At 39.2% G+C, this 21,707-nt stretch overlaps 1 protein-coding gene across 3 annotated transcripts in view; it reads right to left on the bottom strand.

Moving 5' to 3' along the window:
* The window catches only part of LOC144005465 (uncharacterized), a 237,300-nt gene that overhangs the window by 130,556 nt on the left and 85,037 nt on the right, over positions 1-21,707 (bottom strand). Inside the window, exons 5-6 of one of the 3 annotated variants that reach the window (XM_077503673.1) lie at positions 18,768-18,878; positions 4,191-4,622 (exon numbers count right to left, since the gene is read on the bottom strand). In XM_077503673.1, the coding sequence (XP_077359799.1) occupies positions 18,799-18,878 (80 nt within the window). In that variant the 3' untranslated portion in view covers positions 4,191-4,622; positions 18,768-18,798. Of the gene's footprint in view, positions 1-4,190; positions 4,623-18,767; positions 18,879-21,707 lie in introns of those variants that run through there. The other 2 variants (XM_077503672.1, XM_077503671.1) reach the window with 2 other exon arrangements.

The raw sequence follows: 21,707 nt of genomic DNA, 5'->3' as shown, positions 1-21,707 counted from the left end.
CACCAGAAGGAGCAGCAACAATTACAATTCTTTTTTTTTTAATTATTTATATTTTACTTATGTCATGAAAGTATTTTTTTTTTTTTATCAATTACGATATCATGGAGTGCTATTTTTCTAGTTAAAAAAAAATATTTTAATCAATTAACTAATTAACATTATAAAAGTGTTTTTTCCTGGGAGGCTGGAACGGATTAATGGCATTTCCATTCATTTCAATGGTGTATTGTGTTTTGAGATACGAGTTAAGCTTCTGTCCATGGGACAAAATAAATTTGTATCTTAAGGTGCTGCTGGAGAGATGGACAACCAACTCAAATGTTTTTGGAATGTCAAATGGCAACATCTAGAATGATATCAGGATACAACGATACCTAAATATTTTTCCATCAACACCACAACTCTTCATTAGATATTGCAATATTTTGACATGAACAATATCACAATACAACTTGTGATTCAATATTACAGCGATATTTTGAAATTAGTGATGTCACGATACGACTCGTAATATATTTTGTCATCAAGAATGATTTAACGATTGCAAAATATTTTCCCATCAACGAGGCAAATAATAAGTACAACTCTTCATATGATGTCACGTTTCTCCAGTAATAACGATAATATCACAAGACTGCTTGTCTTGCAAGAAAAAAAAATACATCAAATGTGACAAACGAGATGGATCTCAGTGTGAAACCGGCTCAGAAATTTTATAATTCAACTCCCGATGTACCAATTCAATGTTAGCATTTGTGCTAACATCGTTTTGCTAGAAAACAACAAGGGAAACGACTCGCTTTGGGGTCACCTACCTAAACAGATTTGCTAAATCATTCCAAAATTTGCTAAATCATTCCAAAATTTGCTCCGCCCCCCCACCGCTAGGTCTTTCCCAGACTCGGCCATTACTCACAAGAAGGCATACGTTAGCATCCAGAGAGAACTTGCTTCCAATTCAATCCACTTTTGGCGTCATTATCGTTCATCAAGATAACAAATGACTCCTTCGGTTGTATGGTAATTATCGTTTGATAAATCATCAGCAGAAAATTAACTGGACGTCAAAACATTCACGGGGGCGAGGAGGAGGAGGGGGTGTGTGATGAATGGAGGATGATTGCGGTGATGAATTGTGCTCATCTGGCTGCGGTGAATCCAGTTGAAACGGCTAAACAGCTCAAGATGGATGGCCGGCCCAAAAAAAAAAAAAAAAGAAAAAAAAAAAAAAAAAAAAAAGAAAAGCTGCAAGGTCAGAGCGGCCCAAAAAAAGCCCCCCAAAAAACAAAAATAAACAAAAATGTGCATAAATGTACGCATGCCTGCCTCAGGTAGTGCTGAAACCTTCGCTAGGTAACTTATTTTTTTTTTTTTTAACCTTTTTTTTTCCTAGCTCTGATCCATGTGTGAGGTTGATCAGTGATCAGTGTGTGAGGTTCCTCATACTTGGTAACAAAATTGGTGTGTGTTTTTTTTTAAATATATTTGTAATGAATTTCATTGTAGATTTTTATTTTATTTTTTTTTTTAAACAAAGTGGACCCCCTCGCATATTCATGTTTTGGAACGTGTGGACTGTTCTGTTATTTATTTATTTATTTATTTATTTAATTTTTGGGAGCGAGTCAATACGTTGAACACGATTATTATTTTTGTATATGCAATGCTTATTTTTTTTTAACTATTTAATTGCTCAATATTCCATAATTAGCCGCAATTAATCACATTTTATTACTACTATTTTCCACATTTTCCAAAAGCTCTTTGCTTGGGTAAAATCTTGGAGTTCATGTAATATCATCAAATAGAAAGTATATTTCGATTCAAAGACTGTTCTAATAGCTTTTCTTTGGTCATTGAATACAATTGATCTCCTGTTAAACAGAATGAAAAATAAAAAATAAAATTGGTGGTGTTTGTTTTTTCTAAATATATTTTTAATGCATTTCAATGTGGATTTTTTTGAAATTATTTATTTATTTATGTATTTATTTTTTTAAATAAAGTGGACCCCCTCGTGTTTTGGCACGTGTGGATTCAACTATTACGATATTTATTTATTTATTTATTTCATTTTTGGGAGAGAGTCAATAAGTCAAACACAATTATTATTTTTGTATTTATAACTTTTTTTTTTAACTATTTAATTGTACAATATTCCACAATTAATTGCAATTAATCACATTTATTTTTACTACTATTTTCCAGTAAGCTTGTAACAGATTTTACTTGAGTAAAAACTTGGAATAAAATGTAAAATCATCAAATAAAAAGTATATTTAGATTTAAAGACTGGTCTAATAGCTTTTCTTTGGTCCTTGAATACAATTAATCTCTTGTCGACCAAAACGATCAAAACAAAATCAGCTTTATAGACCTCGTGTTCTTCTCATATATACAATTCTCAAAATATTATGCCGTTATTAATCATAATCTCCTGATTCAATATTATGACGCTGCATTTCACCAACAGTGATCTTACACAACTCTTGCATTGGTATTTATTTTTATTTTTTCAGTGACAATCTCACTTTAACTTGGAATACGATATCGTCACAATATTTATACTTACGTCATCACAAATTTGGATCATTTGGACAAAGAGGGTCTTTGTTTGAAACAGTTTTTGCGTGCGGCTTCTCTCCCAATTCAAAGCGAACGATTTGTTGGTGACGTAAATGTGAACGATCTCATTAAGTATCGAGTAAGCAGCAAATATTGCTTTCATGTGGCCACCGATGCCCGAATTCATGCTAACCATCAGCAATTATCTGGCTGTCAAAGCTGCAGGTGACAAATTCTCCCACATCAAGCCGACATGAGCTTCACGCGACGGCCGCTAAATCAGCCGCCCTGACAGACAAATGGGCTGCCTTGGAAAAAAAAATCTTGCCGCCTGGGAGGAAGGAACCAGCTGACCTTTTTATTATTATTAATATTCTCCACACGAGGAGATGAAATCGCGCCGATTCTGTATGTACGCTCCGTTTCCAAAATATGAGAATTATTAATGGCTTTTTGCGGCGCATCCGTTTCATCTCGTGCCAAGTTGCAGTCATCGTTTTTACCTTGGGCTCGTTTTGCCCTTACAGATGGTCGGGGGAAAAAAACAGGAAAATGTACTTCATCCTCGCAGCAGAGGAAGTGTGCACGCATGCATGTGTTTGCGCAGACCAGAGGTGTCAAAAGTACTCATACTCTTGACTAAGTAGAAATATGGATACTACTTATGCAAAGAAAAGATAAATAAAAAAGTATTGAGGCAAGTTTAAAAAAAAAAAAAAAAAGTTCAAATGAAAAAAAAAGAAGCAGTAAGGTGAATTTAATACACAGTAGTTAGTTTTAATTAGTTTTTAGGGTGGTTTTGTTAAGTTTTTATTAGTTTTAGTTATTTAATAAATGCTTAGTTTTAGTTTAGTTAGTTTCAGCATTTGTTTTTTTTTGTTTTTTTTTTAAATGTGTATTACTTGTGCGCAATATTCAAAAGCCACCAGGCGAGCGACGTCATCTGAAGGTGCTTTTCGATTGGCTGCTGTTAGATGATGTCACTTCTGTATGACACATTTTCAATAATCCTGATTCCGGTTAATATCAAAATAAATCACTTAAAAATCACATTTAAAATCATCCCCAAAGACGCATTCAATTAATTACCAAAAACAAAAACAAAGGACATGTTTGCTATAATTATAGTTAGTTTTAGTTTTGTAAACATAAAAACGTAGTTTGTTAGTTCTTTTTTTAAAAAACATTTTCGTTTTTATTTTATTTCGTTAACGAAATTAGTTTGAGTTTGAGTTTTTTCATTAGTTTTAGTTAACTAAAATAACCTTACACAGAACTAAGTCGTACTCACAGCATTCAACTCCTTTTCACCGTTTCAGTTTTCCTGATTTGTTTTTAGTGGAGGCGTGGCTAAAACGGTGTTCGGCCCAAGTTACCCCGCCTACATTGTGATATGCAGTTAGCTAGCTAGCTAGCTAGCTATGCTTCAAAAACACTTCCTGCTCTCAGGTAGTCTGCTGGCGTGGCTGTTTTAGAGCGCCTCGTTGTCAGTGCATATCAGAGAGAAGGTGTGAACTTATTTATTTATTTATTTATTTATTTTTTAAAGTCCATCTTGCGAGCCAGTGTGTTGGACCAGAACTTTAGAGTGCCTTGTTGTCATGGTGTGGAAATGCTCTGCAACGACCAGGTGAGCTATATTCCAGCCAGCGGTTGCTTGAAGCAGATATCATCACTGTACTCAAATTAAAGTACGGATACCTGAAAAGTATTTGTACGTACTTACCACCATAGGTGTGAGTGGCACTAATAGCAGGCGCACTTGCGTGTGAATGAATGTCAACGATCTATAGAGAACCCGACGCACATCAACGAGCGGCACTTCGCACCCGCGCCAAGGTGCGCTCCATGGCCGCTGTCGTTCTTAGCGGCGCGCGACTTTGGTGCGGAGATGAGAGAAAGCGTATCTCCAAAAGGGGATGCGCATACCTTCAGCCACACGCCAATTTTCACACGGCAGGTCCAAAGCCAGGATTCAACTCCATCACGATGGTGTGACACTAAATGATTGCTTCGCACCTTTTCACCTCTCGGACCTTGGCTCTGCAACACACAAACTCGGGGGGAAAAAAAAAAAAAGAAGAAAAAAAAAAAAAGAAATCAGGTTCTGGTTCAGGACCAAGGCCCAACCAGAATAAAGTTCATTCCCAAGGTCGTACAAGGGGTCAGGAGCTGCAAATTCCTCTTTGGCCTTTTCACACATTTATTCATTTTGAATTTTGGCAGTTTTGGGCTGTACTGCCAAAATTAAAAATAAATAAATGACAAAAAAAAAAAGATTAATAGATAAATAAATTACTAAATAATTGACTAAAAAGTGAAAATAAAAATGGATATAAAAATATATAATTACAAAAAAAATTAATTATGTATGTACATAGTTTTTGCTCATTTTATTTCCATTTTTATTTATTTTTGGGGATATTTTCAAATTATATTTTTTATATCCATTTTTATTGTCACTTTTAGTCATTTATGTATTTATTTATTTAGTCATTTATTAATTTTGAATTTTGGCAGTTTTGGGCCTCCATACTTGGCATTCAGTGTGGCCGGCAAAATAAAAAATCCATAATGGGAGGACATCCAAACCCCTAATTAATAACTTGCTTCTTCCATCTTTGGCCAATACCGTTCAAAAACTTGACTTCCCTTTTGTTTCCAACCTTGGCATTTTGTCTCCACGCGCCGTCGTTTATTGATGATTTTTTCTTTTTTTTTTTTTTTTTTTGGTGCCGCTCCTCGTTTGTCAAGATTATTGCTGAATTTTGAAGCTGCCGCGGCGGCAGATCGATGGCCGTGTGCCGACGCCTTTGTCGTATATTGGCAGCGGCAAACGCTAAATTGCGTCTCCATCTATTAGCTGTCCGTGGATCCTCGCTGAGGTCACGCCGCCCGTCATCCCTCCCCATCAAACAAACGGCTGACTGATGTTCGACACTGGGAAGAAATGCACTCATTGATGGCTCCCACTTTTATTTAAGAACTGCCAATATTAATACTTTATATCTCAAACAATGAGCCGAACAGACTTTCATATTATTGCAAACGTATCTTATAACATTACCCTTAAAAGCAAACGGATTACAGATGATTTCATTCATGTGTCAAAATGAAGGGGGCCTTCATTTTTTTTTGGGGGGGGGGGCTTCTAAACATGGCCTTCAGATCAATATTGCATTTGTGTAATATGAATGAATGAAGCAGCAAAATCCTTGCGTCCATTTTGTCACTTGCTGTCCACTGAAATGGACATCACCATGCCAGGTGGGCTCAGCATGAAAACGTCACATGAGTCGTGATTGGTTGTTACTCGAGCCCGCCTAGCCCTGTGATGTCATTTTCAGTCGACAGCGTTCATACTAGTCAAGAACATTTTTTTTTTCCTTTTTTTTATTTTTTTATTTAATAAACGTGGATCTAGAGGAACACTGTGCTGTGTACGCTCCCATGTACACGCAGGCGGCGCAGCGAATAAGCGATTGACTCAAGGTCGTCTGCAAAACAATAACGGGCTTTGTGGGAATTACAACAAGAGGGGCCGGGATTCAATTTGAATTTCATTTCTAATGGCGTCGCCGTTGACAATCCAATTGCCTCAAGTGTCAAATATGGCGCGTAATAAGGTCGGACCTGTCAGAGTGATTCATGAATCGTCACAAAGCAAAGGAAGCGCCATTGCTGTTGGTGATTTGTACCCGTGGTCGGCCTCGGCCCCCGATGCCGATTCTGCCGACCGGCTGAGCAGGTGTGACGGGCGGATTCCTTTTCTTGTCGACGTATTAAAGGCACTTTTCCCCGCCGTGACAGCCTGCTCGCTTGTGCCACCTTCTTCGTTCGCACGACTCTGCGTCTTGACAGACCACTGTCACTTCCCATCACGCTCTCGCTGCGCCCCCGCCGCCACCGCTCTCGCAGACCCACTTCCCCAGCGCCGCAATTATTTTTTTGACAAGCCATCCATCAGCTTTAACTTGAAAGCACTTTTCCAGCGATTGCCACTGTTGCACTTCTCTGCCTTTTTTATGCAGGAGGTGCGAGGCGGTGAGGTGTGGGGGGGTAATATGATACCAGACACTCGCACTTTCCTGCCATGTAAATCTTTTTTTTTTTTTTTTTTTCCGAACCGCGTTTGCTTGCCATTGTGGCGGAATTTTGGCCCTTGTCAGCTCTAATTAACATGGCGCAAAATGATATACAACACTTAACGTCAAGCGACTTTTAACGTCGTCATAACTGTCAACTGCAAATCTTTTCACGCTGTTCATAAAAAGGTGGAATTGCACAGTCGCTGTTCTCTATAAAAGCCTCGGATGTGGAATGAGGGAACAAAGTAGGCAAGTATTTCAAGTACTTAAATTGGCATAGCGTCTCCTGCCATTTTGTGTTTACCGTTTGATGGACAAAAAACGTTTAATGGCGTATTCAAAAATCCTAATGAATGAATGAATTATTATTATTATTATTATTATTATTATTATTTTATGATTAGTTTTAGCTTAGATTATCGTGGCTTTAATACCTGAGCAATATATAGATAATCGTGGTATTGTCATAGCGTGAGATAATCGTTATCGTGAGCCCTGTATCACATATCGTATCGTATTGTGAGGTAGCCAGAGTCGTCCCCAACAAGGAGTATCTCGGCGCTGAGTCACCATGACGAGGCGACATCAATCCCAACATCCTGGCCCGGCCCGTGTTGTTGAGAATGACAGCTGGCTAAATGCGTCCTGATGTCCAATGCGTGTGTGCGTGTGGCCGCGAGGAGCCCTAATTACAGGCTCGGCGTGAGAATTAAATGACCGAGAGGTGGGAGCAGCAGCTGGACTACTCGAGGAGACGCCCGCCACCCCTCCGCGTGACATTCGCTCACAAGTGGGCCACCTCATGGCCATCGGTTCCGCGTCCCGCTGACGAGACGAGTCAGTGAGGTAGTCGCTACGCTTGTATCTTGATTACATGTCATTTACAGCAAGCACGGCCCGGCAGGTGCCTGCGTATGTCGCCGGGGCACTTCTCGTCCATTCTTTCTGACTCGACAAACGACACAGTGGCAGTTTTCCCACTCCACTTACGCGCACACTCGGGAATATTCGATAGCCGTGGTACCTCAGAATGCTATATTTGACCTACGACTCTGAACGACTCTACTAGTGTGGTTCATGATCAAAGAAAGTCCAAAAAACAGTGAGGGAAATGCTGGACAATAAAAAATTTTGACTGATTGGAAGCAATCTCTGGTGTTTGCTAATTAGCATCGCATGGTAATTCCCATTCACACGCTAACACAATTAGCACAACAATCTTTTTTGTTAAATTTAAAGTAGCACTAAGGAACTTTTCCACCTTAATCCAATATTTTCATAACTCTTCTGATGAAACATCGACTTAAAAGTAGTTGAATGGTCCCTTTGCCGACACAATGCGCTTGTCCTCATGGGAAATGTGGTCTTCCTTCAGGAATGACGACATTACCGCTTGGCGTCGCCGTAATCAACATGAACTGAAAATTCCTTCATGTTGCTTTAACATTTTATGAAGTAGCATGCTAAACATGCTAATTCACATGGTAATTCCTATTGACACGCTAACACAATTAGCACAACAATATATTTTTTTAATTTAACATTTTATGAAGTCGTCACTCAAAATGCCAAATCTGGCCAAAAATTTCAAGGTGAATGTCGTCCAATAAAAAAATTAATAAAAAAAATAAATACATCGAAAATAATCACATAAAGGTGAAAAACAAAAGCAACAATTGAACGTTAATAAATTTATTTAAGATAAGTTACTGACTCACGAAAAGTATTTTAGAAGCAATTTCTAGTCTTGTTCAATTAGCATTATGCTAACTCACATGGTAATTCCCATTGACACGCTAACAAGATTAGCACAACAATTACTTTCTTATTGTTTAATTGAGCAACTGATTTTTTTTTATTTTTTGCTACCATGTAACCTGCCTGCATGTATCTTTGAAGGGCAGGAAAGTAACACCTTGCCAAGTGGGGCGCACTTTCTATCCGATCAATGGCACTTGATGATTTGTGGCCGCTTGAAAATGTCTTCTGGATGAAAGAAAGCAAACGGCCGCAACCTATTTGTTATTAAAGCCAAGGTCTTGAGCGTCAAATGCATCACTGGGGGGATTTCCATAGGCGGGCGGCCGTTCCTTGGCTTCAGCCAGAGGTCACTTTGACTTATTAACGTCTCATCTGGCAGACAGCGGTTGACGTAATATCACTTTAGTGTGCAGTTAAAAGAGCTGTGACGAGCCGCCGCCGCCAAACAACTACGACTGCACCTGTTAATGGTCCGAACACTTCATCAGAGAGACGTTCAGCTTAATTTGAGCTTTATCACGATTGCAGCATGTTAGCGATGTTAGCATCTTTTCATTCTCTTTCCAACATGAGTACCTTGTCGGTATCTGCTGCAAAAAAAAATAAATAAAAATTAATTCTGTGGATGCCCTGGGAACAAGGCCTTCTCAGCCCCCCACTATGGAGGACCAAAACTGCCAAAATTAAAAATAAATAAATACATACATACATAAAAGTGTAAATAAAAATGGATGTAAAAATAAAATCGATTAAAATCGAAAAATTAAATAATTATTAAAAATAATTAACTGAAAATAAAAAGATGTAAAAAAATATATATTTCAAAAATTAAATACAAAAAATAAGTGAAAATAAAATCAGATGTAAAAAAAAAAATGAATTAATAAATTAAATACAAAAAATAAATAGTGAAAATAAAAACGGATGTAAAAGAAAAATTTAAATAAAAAATACAAAAAATAAATAAAAGTGAAAATAAAATTGCATGTAAAAAATCTAATTCAAAAATCAAATACAAAATTAAATCAAAGTAAAAATAAAATTGGATGGAAAACAAAAAAATCTAATTAAAAAATGAATGCAAAAAAATAATAAATGGAAATAAACTGTATATATTAAAAATTAAAAATAAATATTAAAATAAATGTGGAAATAAATACAAAAATAAATATATGAAAAACAGGATTATATATCAATCAACATTAAAACTGCTGTAACTGTCAATTTTTGAGGTACGCCCATGTATTATAATATACCATTTTAAAGGAAATGAAGTGCAGAATTCGAATATATAAATATCTCAATTTTGATTATTTTTTTTTGGCACATGTGGACCCTTTTGCCAGGCCCGGTCACATATATAGTTTCTATTTCCATTTATATTACATTTTTTTGTATTTAATTTTTGAATGAGATTTTTTTATATCAGTTTTTATTTATTTAGTTATTTTGAATTTTGGTCCTCTATACCCGCAAATCAATAGATTGTTTTCTTTATGGAAAAGTCATAAGAGATGTTTTCTGAACATAAAACATATAAAGTTGTCTTCTTTTTCGGAAACTGCAAAATGAATAGTTTGTCCCCATTTTTTTGCCAACAAATCCTGAGTTGTTTTATTGTATTTGAGTTGTGTATGACAGGTGGCGGGCGGGCGATTGATGTTGCTGGATGAGTGTGTGTGTGTGTGTGTGTGTGTCAGTAACAGTAGCTGTGCGCGTGCGCGCGCTTCACCTCCCGGCTGCTGTCAGTGTATTAATCAGCGGGGATGTGTGCTACGAAGGGACGTCTGCAGGAAATAAAGACACGGCGGCGGTGTCAGGTGTGCCGCCCTGATGTGACTCCATCAGACAAGCGGCTCGCTATTGACAGGGTGAGAAGGGGGAGGGTGGGATGGTGGCTGGCTCCCGGGGAGGGAGGCAGGCAGCCATCACTCCTCCTCCTCCGCTCGGGTCACCTTGGCTCTGACGCAAGTGCACGCCATTATTCCCGCCGCGTGAGTGCAACATTGAGAGAAGGCCTCAAGGTCAGCCCCAAGGACACACTAGGAGTGTGATGATATATCGATATCGCGATAAATCGTGATACTTTGTCTGTAGATTATTGATACGTCTACGCAAGTATGACGATATTTGTAGTTAATAATCAACCACTAGATCGGCTCCATTGTTCATGACCTATTGAGCAATTACTTGGCGGGCCACTAGGGGCAGCACCTCATCAGAGTGGCGGGGAAATGGACACAAGTCTTCAGGCGAAGAAGACTCCTCAGCTTAATTATTATCATTATTATTATTATTATTATTATTATTATTATCATCATTTATATTTTATATTTGTTATTATTTATTGATATTAAATTATTTTATTTTTATTTCTTATTTATGTATATCGTCATATCGTGAGATAATCGTCAATTGTGAGCATTATATTACATATCGGATCGTATCATGAGGTAGCCAGAGGTTCCCACCCCTAACACACACATTACTAAGCAATTGGTCGATTAATCGAGTTTTGGCGTCAGGATGTTTTTCATCTTTTTTCCCCAAAAACACAAAACAACAACAACAACAACAAAAATAATAAATTGATAACAATTCCTTAGTGACTAACATGATTTTTTTGTTTTTGTTTGTTTAATTCAGCAACAAATTACGAATTACACACAAAATCTGAAGAAGAAACAAATACAACGAATTTGTTATAATACCTTAGTAGCTAACTTTTGGTCCGATTCAACTTGCATTGCTCGAGTGAAAGCCCAAAAATGGTCAATCCAGCCCTTTCTGCCGTTTTCTAAATGACATGATGATGAAACGGTCCACCAAAATGCCCACAAGTTTTGAATGGAGACGAATTCCTGGAGCGCTATCGGCGAGATCGGGTCGGCTTGGGACTTCCAGCGACCCTTCCCGGTAGAATACACCTCGGGATTATTTAACAAACAATTAGGAGCATACACAAAGCAATTTGCAGTCGGTCCGAGCGCGGCAGCGGCGGCGGCGGCGAAGGGGCCGTTCGTCGCTGATTTATCGAGCTGTCACCTCGGCAAGGCAACATAATTAATAGGAGCGCCGACTTGTAATTCCGCCCCACTTCCACGGCCGGCCGATCGCCTTTGATTTATGACGGCCCGTGACGTCGCCTTCCATCGCTTCATTGGCTCGTTATTTATGCTGATGACCAATTTCGTTGGGTCGCCGTCGTCGTCCCACTCGCGACTAATCAAAGAGAATTAGAGGGTACTGCATTATTCAGACGCCGCTCGTTTATCTTGGCGAATAAAAGGACGAGGGGGGAAGAAAAGCGGAAAAGTTTCCGTTTAACTGCCACGGCAGTTCGTCGCCGCAACGAGCGGCCTCAACGTGTCAAATGCACTGCCACAAAAAGATAAAAAAAATGTGGAATTTATCATGATGTAAAGCCCTCGTATATAGGGATGTAACGATAATGGCAATATTGTGATATTAAAACAGCCACAATATATCGTCGTCATGTCACGATATTAAAAGCAACACATCTGTTAAAAAAACAAACAAACAAAAGTCAGGTTGATTTCCATTTGCGCAGTTCTAGCGCCCTCTGGTGGCTAGTTTTTTTTTTAGTGCAAGTTTAATTTTCAAAAGGCATGTTTTGGCCTTTATGTTTTAAATCCACACGAATGGTCAGATGAAGGGGAACGTAATATGCTGAGTCAATATATGAGGAACTCTGTGTGCTTGCATTAGTGCCTCAATATATATAATATTTTACATTGCTGTCATGTACAAAAACAATATTTTGTGTGTGTGTGTGTGTGTGTTTATCTTATTTTTTTAGTTTATGCTCTTCTTTTTTTAACAATATTGTGACCTTTTTTGTGTCGCCAACCTCCCAACAATATCATAATTATCGTATTGTGACCTTCTTATCATGATAGTATCGTTTCGTGATGTTTGGATATCATTTGGATATCGTATCCCTACTCGTACACAGTATGGGATCGAGTCTACAAAGTGGAAATGAGTTTTGGCAGAAGTTGTTTTTTTTCTCCAATTTATTTAATTGATGATAGACTGCTACATTTTTGGTGATTTTATTTTTTTCAGTTTTATTTCCAGAGGAATTAATAGTCAACATTTTTTCGATTTTCTTGTATGAAGATTGGTCACGTTTTCCCATTCAACCTCATGAAATAAATTGTTAGGAAATTTTTTGTTTTAAATATCTTTAGTGATTTCTCATTTTGCTTCTGTGATAAAAAGTTAAAACTTGGTCTCATTTTTACGGTTTACTTCCATCATACTCAGAATTAACATTTTCACATTTGTCTACTTCATTTCTAACAAATTCCATTTGCAGATTTTATTTCAGTGTTGCTACATTTGCTCTTTTTACTTTTAATTTTGTCTCTACATTTATTCTGGACAGTTCCGATATTTATTTGATTATATTCTCATTTTGTTTTACGTTTACGTTTGTGATGATGACCAGTTACTAGTTTTTCAATTTGAAACAACCGCAAGTAAAAACAAACGCACTCAATACAAACGGATCCCACGGAGCAATACAAGAAGTCTCGTTCACAAGCGTCCGAAGCACAAGAAGCCATTTCACTCTCCATCAAGTCCAACACTTCACGGCTTCCCGAGCAAAGAACAACAAATTCCCCACAGAAGTAAACGACACACACAGCCGCCGCAAGGTGCTACTACATTATACACGCGCACACCAACGGGAAGATCTCTCCTCGGGCCGAGCGAGTGAATCATGACCGCCGCGGCGGCGGTAATGCATCAGAAGCGGCCTTGCAGATTAATACCACGCATTATAAGAAACCAAGATAAATCAGGTCACATTGTGGCGGCGCTTTGTTCGGAAAAAAATTACACCCGTTGCAAGTGTTATGATCCTGCAAAATGTGATTGTGAAGGTTAAATTGCGTATTACTGTTAAAACAAATGGGAGACGGCGGCCAGGCTTGGCAGCGGGGACATTACTTAACGTCGTCACAACTACAATAACACCAAAATGAAACAAGCTTGGATTAAGACGCACTAAACTCAAATAAAAGTAGTAAACTATACAATTGTTTCGCAGCACATTTAGGGCTTTGCGTTTGTCATTTTCATGCTACAGCAAAGTTTCCGGACAGTATTATTGCATTTGGAAATATTTACATGAACATGTGACCTTTCTGGATGCAGCACAGCACTTTGTCTTCTTTTCAAAGCTCATATTGCCCATCTTATTGTGTTTAATCCGTCAGAGAAAAAAGTTGAATGCGTTAACCGACCTAACGTGTCCTTTGTATGCGTAAAAATGACAACTAGCATGAAGCATAATGTACATAATAATACGGAATAGTCAATAAATCACAGTACTGTTTGTTTGTTGTTGTTAGAGCCTTCTTCTAAAATGGAAAAAAAAATCAAAATTCTAAACATTACATTATAGTGAAAGGAGACTTTTTATTTATTTTTTTATTACTTTTTTAGTCCTCGAGTTACGGCGCACTCGATATTACAAAGGTTACGCCATGTCCGCCATTTTGGCCCGTCGTCTGCCATTTTGGCTCCTCCTCCGCCATATAGCTCGCAGTGTTTTCCCCTCGTCAGCTATTTAGCCCTTAGCTAGTGCTAGGAGTCCTCGAGTTACTGCGCACTCAACTTTACAAAGGTTTCGCCATGTTCGCCATTTTGGCTCCTCGTCCGCCATTTTGGAAACAATGTTTTCCCCTCGTCAGCTATTTAGCTCTTAGCCAGTGCTTGCACTTGTAGTATTTTTGGCTTTTTCACCTCCCCCTTCTTTTCTATACACCGCTAAGCAGTAATGATAAGTACAACATCTTATTTTCTTTTATTTTAATGTATTTTGGATTTTTGATGCAAATATTGGGACGTAAATATTGACTTCAATGGGGAAATTCGACTTAAGTCGAAATTCGGGTTACATCGCTAGCGTAAGAACGGAACTTGAGGACTCCCTGTATATTCAAATCAAAAGGTAATAAATCCCACGTACTTAGTCTCACTATTTGCAGAAGTTAGGGACCCAACCGATTTAAAAGATTAGTCGGCTAGTCAACTTTATTACTCCGCATGGGTGCTTAAAGCTTGAATTTGACTAATCACATGGCAAAAATAAGATGGTTGTGGATGACAATATTGGTTAGCCTTACTAGCTTTGGCTAATCAGTAACAGTCTGAAAATAGTCAATGCTGATACCCGTTTTCAAATGTATGCAGTAAAAGTCGTCCGAAAAATAAACACTGAACTAGGGATGTCTGAAAAATAAACTTTAGTACAATACTAAAGTATTTATACTTGACATCTTCCCGCGAGTGCCGTTGCATGAGACGTATCGTTTAACCGAGCGGTAATAAGATGCGGAGCTTGCAAAGAGTCGTCAATACGGCCGTCGATAGCTGGACAGCGGCCATCTATCAGGCGGCCAATCGATGGCGTTTTTCCAACCATGAATCCCAGGCAATGATAGCTTTCAAATAAAACGCTGGAAAAAGAGAAACACAATCGTCCTCTGGGGAGGGATCGGACATGTGGAAAGGCTCGATCCCTGTCCCCGCTTTTATTTTTATTTTTTTTTTGCCCTGCCGCCGTCCGCCAGCTCGGCAAAGCTGAGCAGTTGCAGAACAACACTGTCGGAGACGGACTATTGCCGATTGGATAATTCAGACTGCATCTGAACACCTGGACAGTCACAAACAATGTCTAGCTTTGGCGTTTTTCAACCTTCCATACTCGACTTTGGGTTAAAGTGTAACCACGTTGACATTAAAAAGCAATTAAAATACACAAAATGTTATTCTATCACTTTAAAATTTGATAACTATTCTTATGATAACTATTCTATGGTCAAGTGCTTCTCAGGCATTTCATGTCTACTAGCGAGCTAACACTTTTGCTGACTGTTGTTTACATAAATAAATTTGACTGACAGCTTGATTGATTGATGCACTGAAAAAGAAAATACAGATTTCAAAAAGTACTCTTTCCGCAAGTCATGTCAGAAGCCAATATGATTCATCTTGATCGTTTCCCCGAACATGCTCGGCAGTTGACGGACAGCCGGCGGAGTCGACGTGCAATGGCAGCTGCTGATTATATTGCGTGGCCTCATCAGTCCTGACGTGATTTGATACCCGGGGCGATAGCATCGGGAATGCCGCGAGATGTTCATTAATCACCGCGGCTCATAGCAGCTCTCAGGAGCAGCGGCACTTAATCCAATGGCGGCGTCCGCGCCATCCATCGTGCTACTTTAGACAAATCAATCACTCCCCCGCTAGCAACACTGGCGACCTGTCTTTTGCGGGCTGTCTGCTGACAGACACCCTTGATTAAGAGCTTGAGAGTGACAAACTTTTCCTCACGAAAGGCTGTGGATCGTTACCTGTCTGCTTAGTTCCGTCGTTTGCTTGATTACTAGTTTTTTGTTTTGTTTTTTTTATCTTTAGGCAGTTAGCTCCTTGCTAGCAAGTTAGCAGGATTACTTGCTGCACCTTATTTTAATGAGCTTGCTCGTTACCTAGCTAGCTGTCTGGTTAGTTAGCTTGATTGCTAGGTTCTTTGATCTTTAGGCAGTTAGCTACTTGCTAGCAAGTTAGCAGGATTAATTGGCGTACCTTATTTTAATGAGCTTGCTCGTTAGCTAGCTAGTTAGCTATCTGGTTAGTTCGGTAGTTCATTTGTACATTTGTTTGTACACTCATTAACTGGGATGAAGAGCCCACATAAATGATAATGGGGTTACTTTAATATCTAGTTAGGTGGTTAGCTATCCACTTAATGAGTTCATTAGCTTTCCATCGAGCTAGGTAGTTAGTTTGAAAATGTACATTGCTTTGCATTGCATAGCAGTACTTCACATTTTGTTTACTTGAATGTGAATTAGTTGCTAGCTAATTATCAGGATCCAACAGCATAGTCTAGTTTTTTTGTTGTTGTGAACTAGTTGGGTAGTTTGTATACAAACCTGTTATAATCAAGATCATCCTGATTGGTCAAGGATGTAAAAAGACACAAGGAATTTCTCTCTGTTTGTTGGAGCCACTAGTATTTCGGCAAAAGCAAGCAAAAGTAGCAAAAAGAATTGTAATGAGCAACCGAGTTAGCGATTTCAATGAAATTTAGCTAAAAATAAAAAAGTGGCCTTTTGCATCGTTCGGTTCTACTAAAAAAATTAAGAAGGTGATGGCTTCACCGTTCTGAACAGATGTCACCCGCAGGAGAGTGCCGAAAACAGCACCGGCATCCCTGTGCCTACTCGTGTGGCCAAACAACATATAGCCGCGGGCGCTTCGGAGGTGGTGAAAGGCCTTTACGATGCCGCCCCCTCCCCACCCACATACCTTTTCCCTTCGCTGCAATTATCATCAAAGAACATCTGTTTGTTGTTCCTCCGTTGCAAGTGTCGTAGCCTCACCTTGACCCACACGCGCAATTGTCGGCGTGTTTTGAGTGAAAATAAACAGTGCCAAGACAAGCGAGGCTCGGCCTTTGTGTGAGCAGGGCGTTCTCAGGATATCCCCGGGTAACGCGGGCCCGCTTCCTCTGACAGATACCACAGAAGAAGATGAAGAAGAAAAAAGCAGCAGAAGCAGAAGAAGAAGAAGAGCGTGCAAGGAATCGCGTGCCGAGTACAGGCCATGGACTCGCACTGAGGAAAAAGTTCAATAGTTCCTGGCAGGCAACCTGATACGTGCCGTCGTTGCGGTTTGTCCTACTCGTGTTGTGTGATCTATATCAGCAGGGCGGAGACGTCACTCGGGCAAGGCCTGACATGTTAAGTTTCTAGTCCGATACAGGAAATGCGCAAAGTTTTTAACTTATTCCAGCTTTTGCTAGACTATGTGAGACACATTTTCTCGCAGGGGCCTCCAATACTCATTGGAACAACAGTAAATTGAATTCACAAAAAAGATTGGTTGGTTGGTTAGTTACCTCACTAGTCAGATACAGCAGATCGTATTACGTACTTTCACATATATTTTTTTTGATGTTTTGTAAATGTATCAAAGTGAAAACAATAAAATCATGTGTGTATAAACAGCTTGAAGCAAACATGCTTCTCTTACTTGGAGGACTGTATGAGTGAGATAGTCTTTTTAGTTAGTTAGTTTGTTAGTTAGTTAGTTAGCTAGCAAAACTTAAATCAGCGGTCATAAGAGAGCTCAACGTAACATTGGCAAAATGTGCTACACTCTAAATCAGGGGTCTCCAAGTTGGGTCCTCGAGAGCCCCTATCCAGCCTGTTTTCCATGTCTCTGTCCTTCAGCACAGCTGAATCTAATGATCAGCAAGCTTTGCAGAAGCCTGATAACAATCCCGTTCATGAATCAGGTGTGTTAGTGGAAAGAAACATGGAAAACAGGCTGGATAGGGGCTCTCGAGGACCGAACTTGGAGACCCCTGCTCTAAATAGACAAACCAAAAAGCAGCGATTAGTTAGCTGCGCCGAATGAAATTCGGCCACCGTTTAGCATTGGCTGATAGAAACAAACAACAAAATGCTACAGAATAAATTCTTTAGTGGAAAAAGCCACACATGCTTAATTTAAAGCTATGAACGTCAGTTAGCATGGTTAGCTGTGGTAAGCGCTAATAGATGGATGCTGACTGTGGGTGCGTATGGAATGGATTCACCGTTGTTTATTACTGATTATTGATGTTTTACATGCAAGTTTTTGTCCCAAAAATGAGGTACAAAGACTGACCTCAGAGTGCACTCAGGACTCCTGTGGACACATTGGCATAGTCTCCATGTTGAGGGACAGTCATGACCTCTTATTAGCTATTTGCAACAGTGTCAGCAACACACTTGAGTCACTTCTCGCCCGTGAGCTAGCTCAATTAACAAAGGCGCGTGAAAGATGGCGACGCCCCGAAAAAGGGGGACATCCAAAGTTCAGCATGACAAACGGCTTGTGCGCACGTATGTGACGACGCTGCCTCGTCAAAACACGCTCGATTTATGAGCCATGTTGTCGTGCCCTCCATCTACAATGTTACACAGTAGGCATATATACTACACAACACTAAATGGGTCATTGCAGAATGTTCTACTGATGAAATTTGAAATCCATGCACAAAACAGAAATTTGCACTAGTGTAAATTAGACTTGTCCAGAGACAAAATCTTACAGTACTTGCATTAAAACTGACCATAAATTAAAAAATAAATAAATAAATAGCTTCAGCACTCTCTAAAAATGACATTTACATTTTCTCATGACACAGGTTGAAGGACCAGTCAATTCATCAACAACCTGTGAGGCAGATGTGTTGGCTTGTCGTTCATTTTGGAAAAATTCATTTTTTAAAATGACGTATAACACCTCGTCAGTGATTACCTTTTGTTGTCAATAACCGTAGCGGGTTGGGTTACATCCCGTCAAGACAAGCCGGAACAACGGCGTAGCGAACGATCCCAAATATCTGTCTTGTGGCTTTGGCATGCAATACTTGAGGTGGAGAAAAGGAAAAAAATACAAACATCCCATTTAAATGTGTATTTTTTTTTTAAGAATATAGTAAACACTCACAAATCCACAAATATCACATACATCCATAAATATAACAATCATGTCTGAGGTGCAGGGGCTTCTGAAGTCACTCTTCCGTTGAAAAAAAGCGTATGCATACAGTGAAACTCCCACGGATTTGTGATTAACCTAACTACATACTTACATTGCTCTCTCGCCAGTTAGTTTGCTATCTATGTACTTAGTTTGCCAATTAGCTTGAGAGTCAATTTGCTGTCCAAGTTTGTTTGCCATCTAAACGTACATAAGTAGTAAGCTACAGGAGCTAGTGAGCTTGCTATCTTCTTAGTTTGTAAGTTTGTAAGCTAGTTAGTTTGCTATCTAGGCTGCTTAGTTTGTAAATTAGCTATCTAATTAGCAAGTTAGTTTGCTATCTACTCAGTTACCTAGTTAATTTAATATCTGCTTAGTTAACTTGCCATGTAGCTAGTCAATTTGCTATCTACTCTAAGTTAGTTAGGTTATTTGCAGTTTAGTTAGTTTGCCATCTGGTTAGTTTTTAGTAACTTATCTAGTTAATTTGCTTGCTAATTACAGTGTCTAGCTAATTTGCTATCTAGGCTGCTTAGTTTGTAAATTAGCAATCTAGTTAGCAAGATAGTTTTCTATCGACTCAGTTACCTAGTTAATTTGCCATCTGCCATCTTGCTAGTTGCAATATCTAGCTAATTTGCGAGCTATTCAGTTATCGATTCAGTTAATTAGCTAGATACCTAGTGACTTTGCTATCTAGCTAGTTTTCCAGATACGCAGTTTGTTTGTTAGCTCATTTTACATCTAGTTTGTTTACCATCTATGTAATGCATTAGTACGTTTTGGAGTTAGTTTGCTATCTACAGTATTTAGTTTGTTAGCTATCAAGTTAGCTTACTTATATCGTGAGTTTGCTATCTTAGTAAGCTAGTTGGTTGTTCTGTCACCGAGTATAAAAACAAACACATCATTCCTCCTCTGTGACTCTTTGAGCCCAGCATGAGATTAATGTAAGCATCAGACACTTCAATCACACCCTCGGTCTCGCGGCTTTATCGGCATCAATCACGCGGTGCTCGAACTCGGGGCGGTGGGCGGGACCTTGAGAACACCTCACTTTACTTCACATCGGGGTGCAGTGGATTTCGTTATTAAAAAGCAAAGCGCTAGGAGGTTACGAGAGGGAGGTTTTCATCAGACGTGTTTGCCGGGATGTCGCCATCAATCTGGACGTATTCCCTCCGTCTTATTGAACACGTGCCCTTGAGCAAAGATTACACATGGCCTGGCTTTCATTTATCATGTGACACCATGTTACATCCAATCAAGGAACACAAATGGGGACACCTGATTCGTGACACATGGAGGTGTAATTTTGACCAAAATAAATATTAGTTATTATGAAAAGGCTGCTTATTATTTGGGTATTATTGTAAGTTGCTGTTTCATCCATTGCTGAAAAGTAATAAGAAGCAATTCAAATGTTTTTTTTTTATTGATTGTACTGCATAAGAAGTGTCAGTGTTGTGGTACTTGTTATGCCACTCGTAACAGTGTATCCAATAAATGATATGATCACTGCAACACGTTTACTGTATGAGTCACCTGCTTGATGGCCTTCAGCCATTTTGTCACACACGCACATCTGTATAACACACAGTACGTGTGCAGCAATGAGAACAGCTGTATCCAATCTCCAAGCTCGCCCAACAATACATCACGTCTAATTGATTTCCTGCCAGTCGCCGGGAAAATAAAATACCTTTTTCATGTACACCACTTCTGTTTCCCGCAGCCACTTTCATTTGTCTAAGTTTTTTTTTTTTTTTTTTTTAATTATGCATGACGACCAGGAAGTGGCCCGAGGCCGTGCTAATGTGGGCCTGTCCTCGTAATGACCACATTTCAACAGTGAACAGTTGTACACCTCCTGCTTTTTAAACGTGTTAAAACAAACATTACTTTAAGTGTACTGTAAAATCCTACAAGAAATGACTGCTTACAAAAAAAAAAAAAAAAAAAAAAAAAAAAAAAAAGTAATAAAACTCGGGCACAAAAGATCTAGCATGAGAACACTAAGCTCTTATCCCAAATAGTGGGCATGAAATTGCCTGTTGACTAATGAGATTGGGGTCCCCCCCACAGTGGCATGCGACGATCTTAACCACCCGATACCGCGAGAAGATGCTTAGCTAGCAAATTGTTAAAGAGTCACTAACTCAGACAAGGAATTGGGACACTGTGCTTTGGGAGGAGGGATAAAGAAAACTCATTGGGCCTTTGCCGAATTAAAAAATAAAAAATAAAAATCCTGCCATGACAAAAAGCTCATAAAACAAAAGTACACACGAGTAAAAAAGCTGCACAATATAAAGGAAATGACACACAAGAGTGCTCAGCTGCTTCCAATGTCGTGCGGATTAATGAGCGGTGGAAGGAATGAGCAAGCGTTTCCCAAAGTCAAGCTATGCCTCGGCCAAAAGACGGAGCGGGGTCACCGGCGGGCCAGCCTCTTAAATCAGAGCAAAAAGGCCGGCCCCGTTGTCAGGCCCACACTCGGGGGAGGAAACGATGACCATGGCCTATTTGTTGGCAAGATTCATCCCCCCCCCCCCCTTTCGGTCCTTTTGCTGAAAGCAGCTGGACACCAGCAAGAGTCATGACTAACTGTTTGTTATTCCCAAACTAACTCACTCTTGACATTAACGAGGTGACGTGATTACAGACTTTGTAGATCCCCGACAAGAAAAAGTGAATTATTTGCGAGCGGCTTCA

Source organism: Festucalex cinctus, chromosome 17 (genome assembly GCF_051991245.1).
Source record: "Festucalex cinctus isolate MCC-2025b chromosome 17, RoL_Fcin_1.0, whole genome shotgun sequence".
In the NCBI taxonomy this organism is placed as follows: Eukaryota; Metazoa; Chordata; class Actinopteri; order Syngnathiformes; family Syngnathidae; genus Festucalex; species Festucalex cinctus.
The sequence above is the reverse complement of the archived record's forward strand: the minus strand, read 5'-3'. Positions and strand labels throughout refer to the sequence as shown.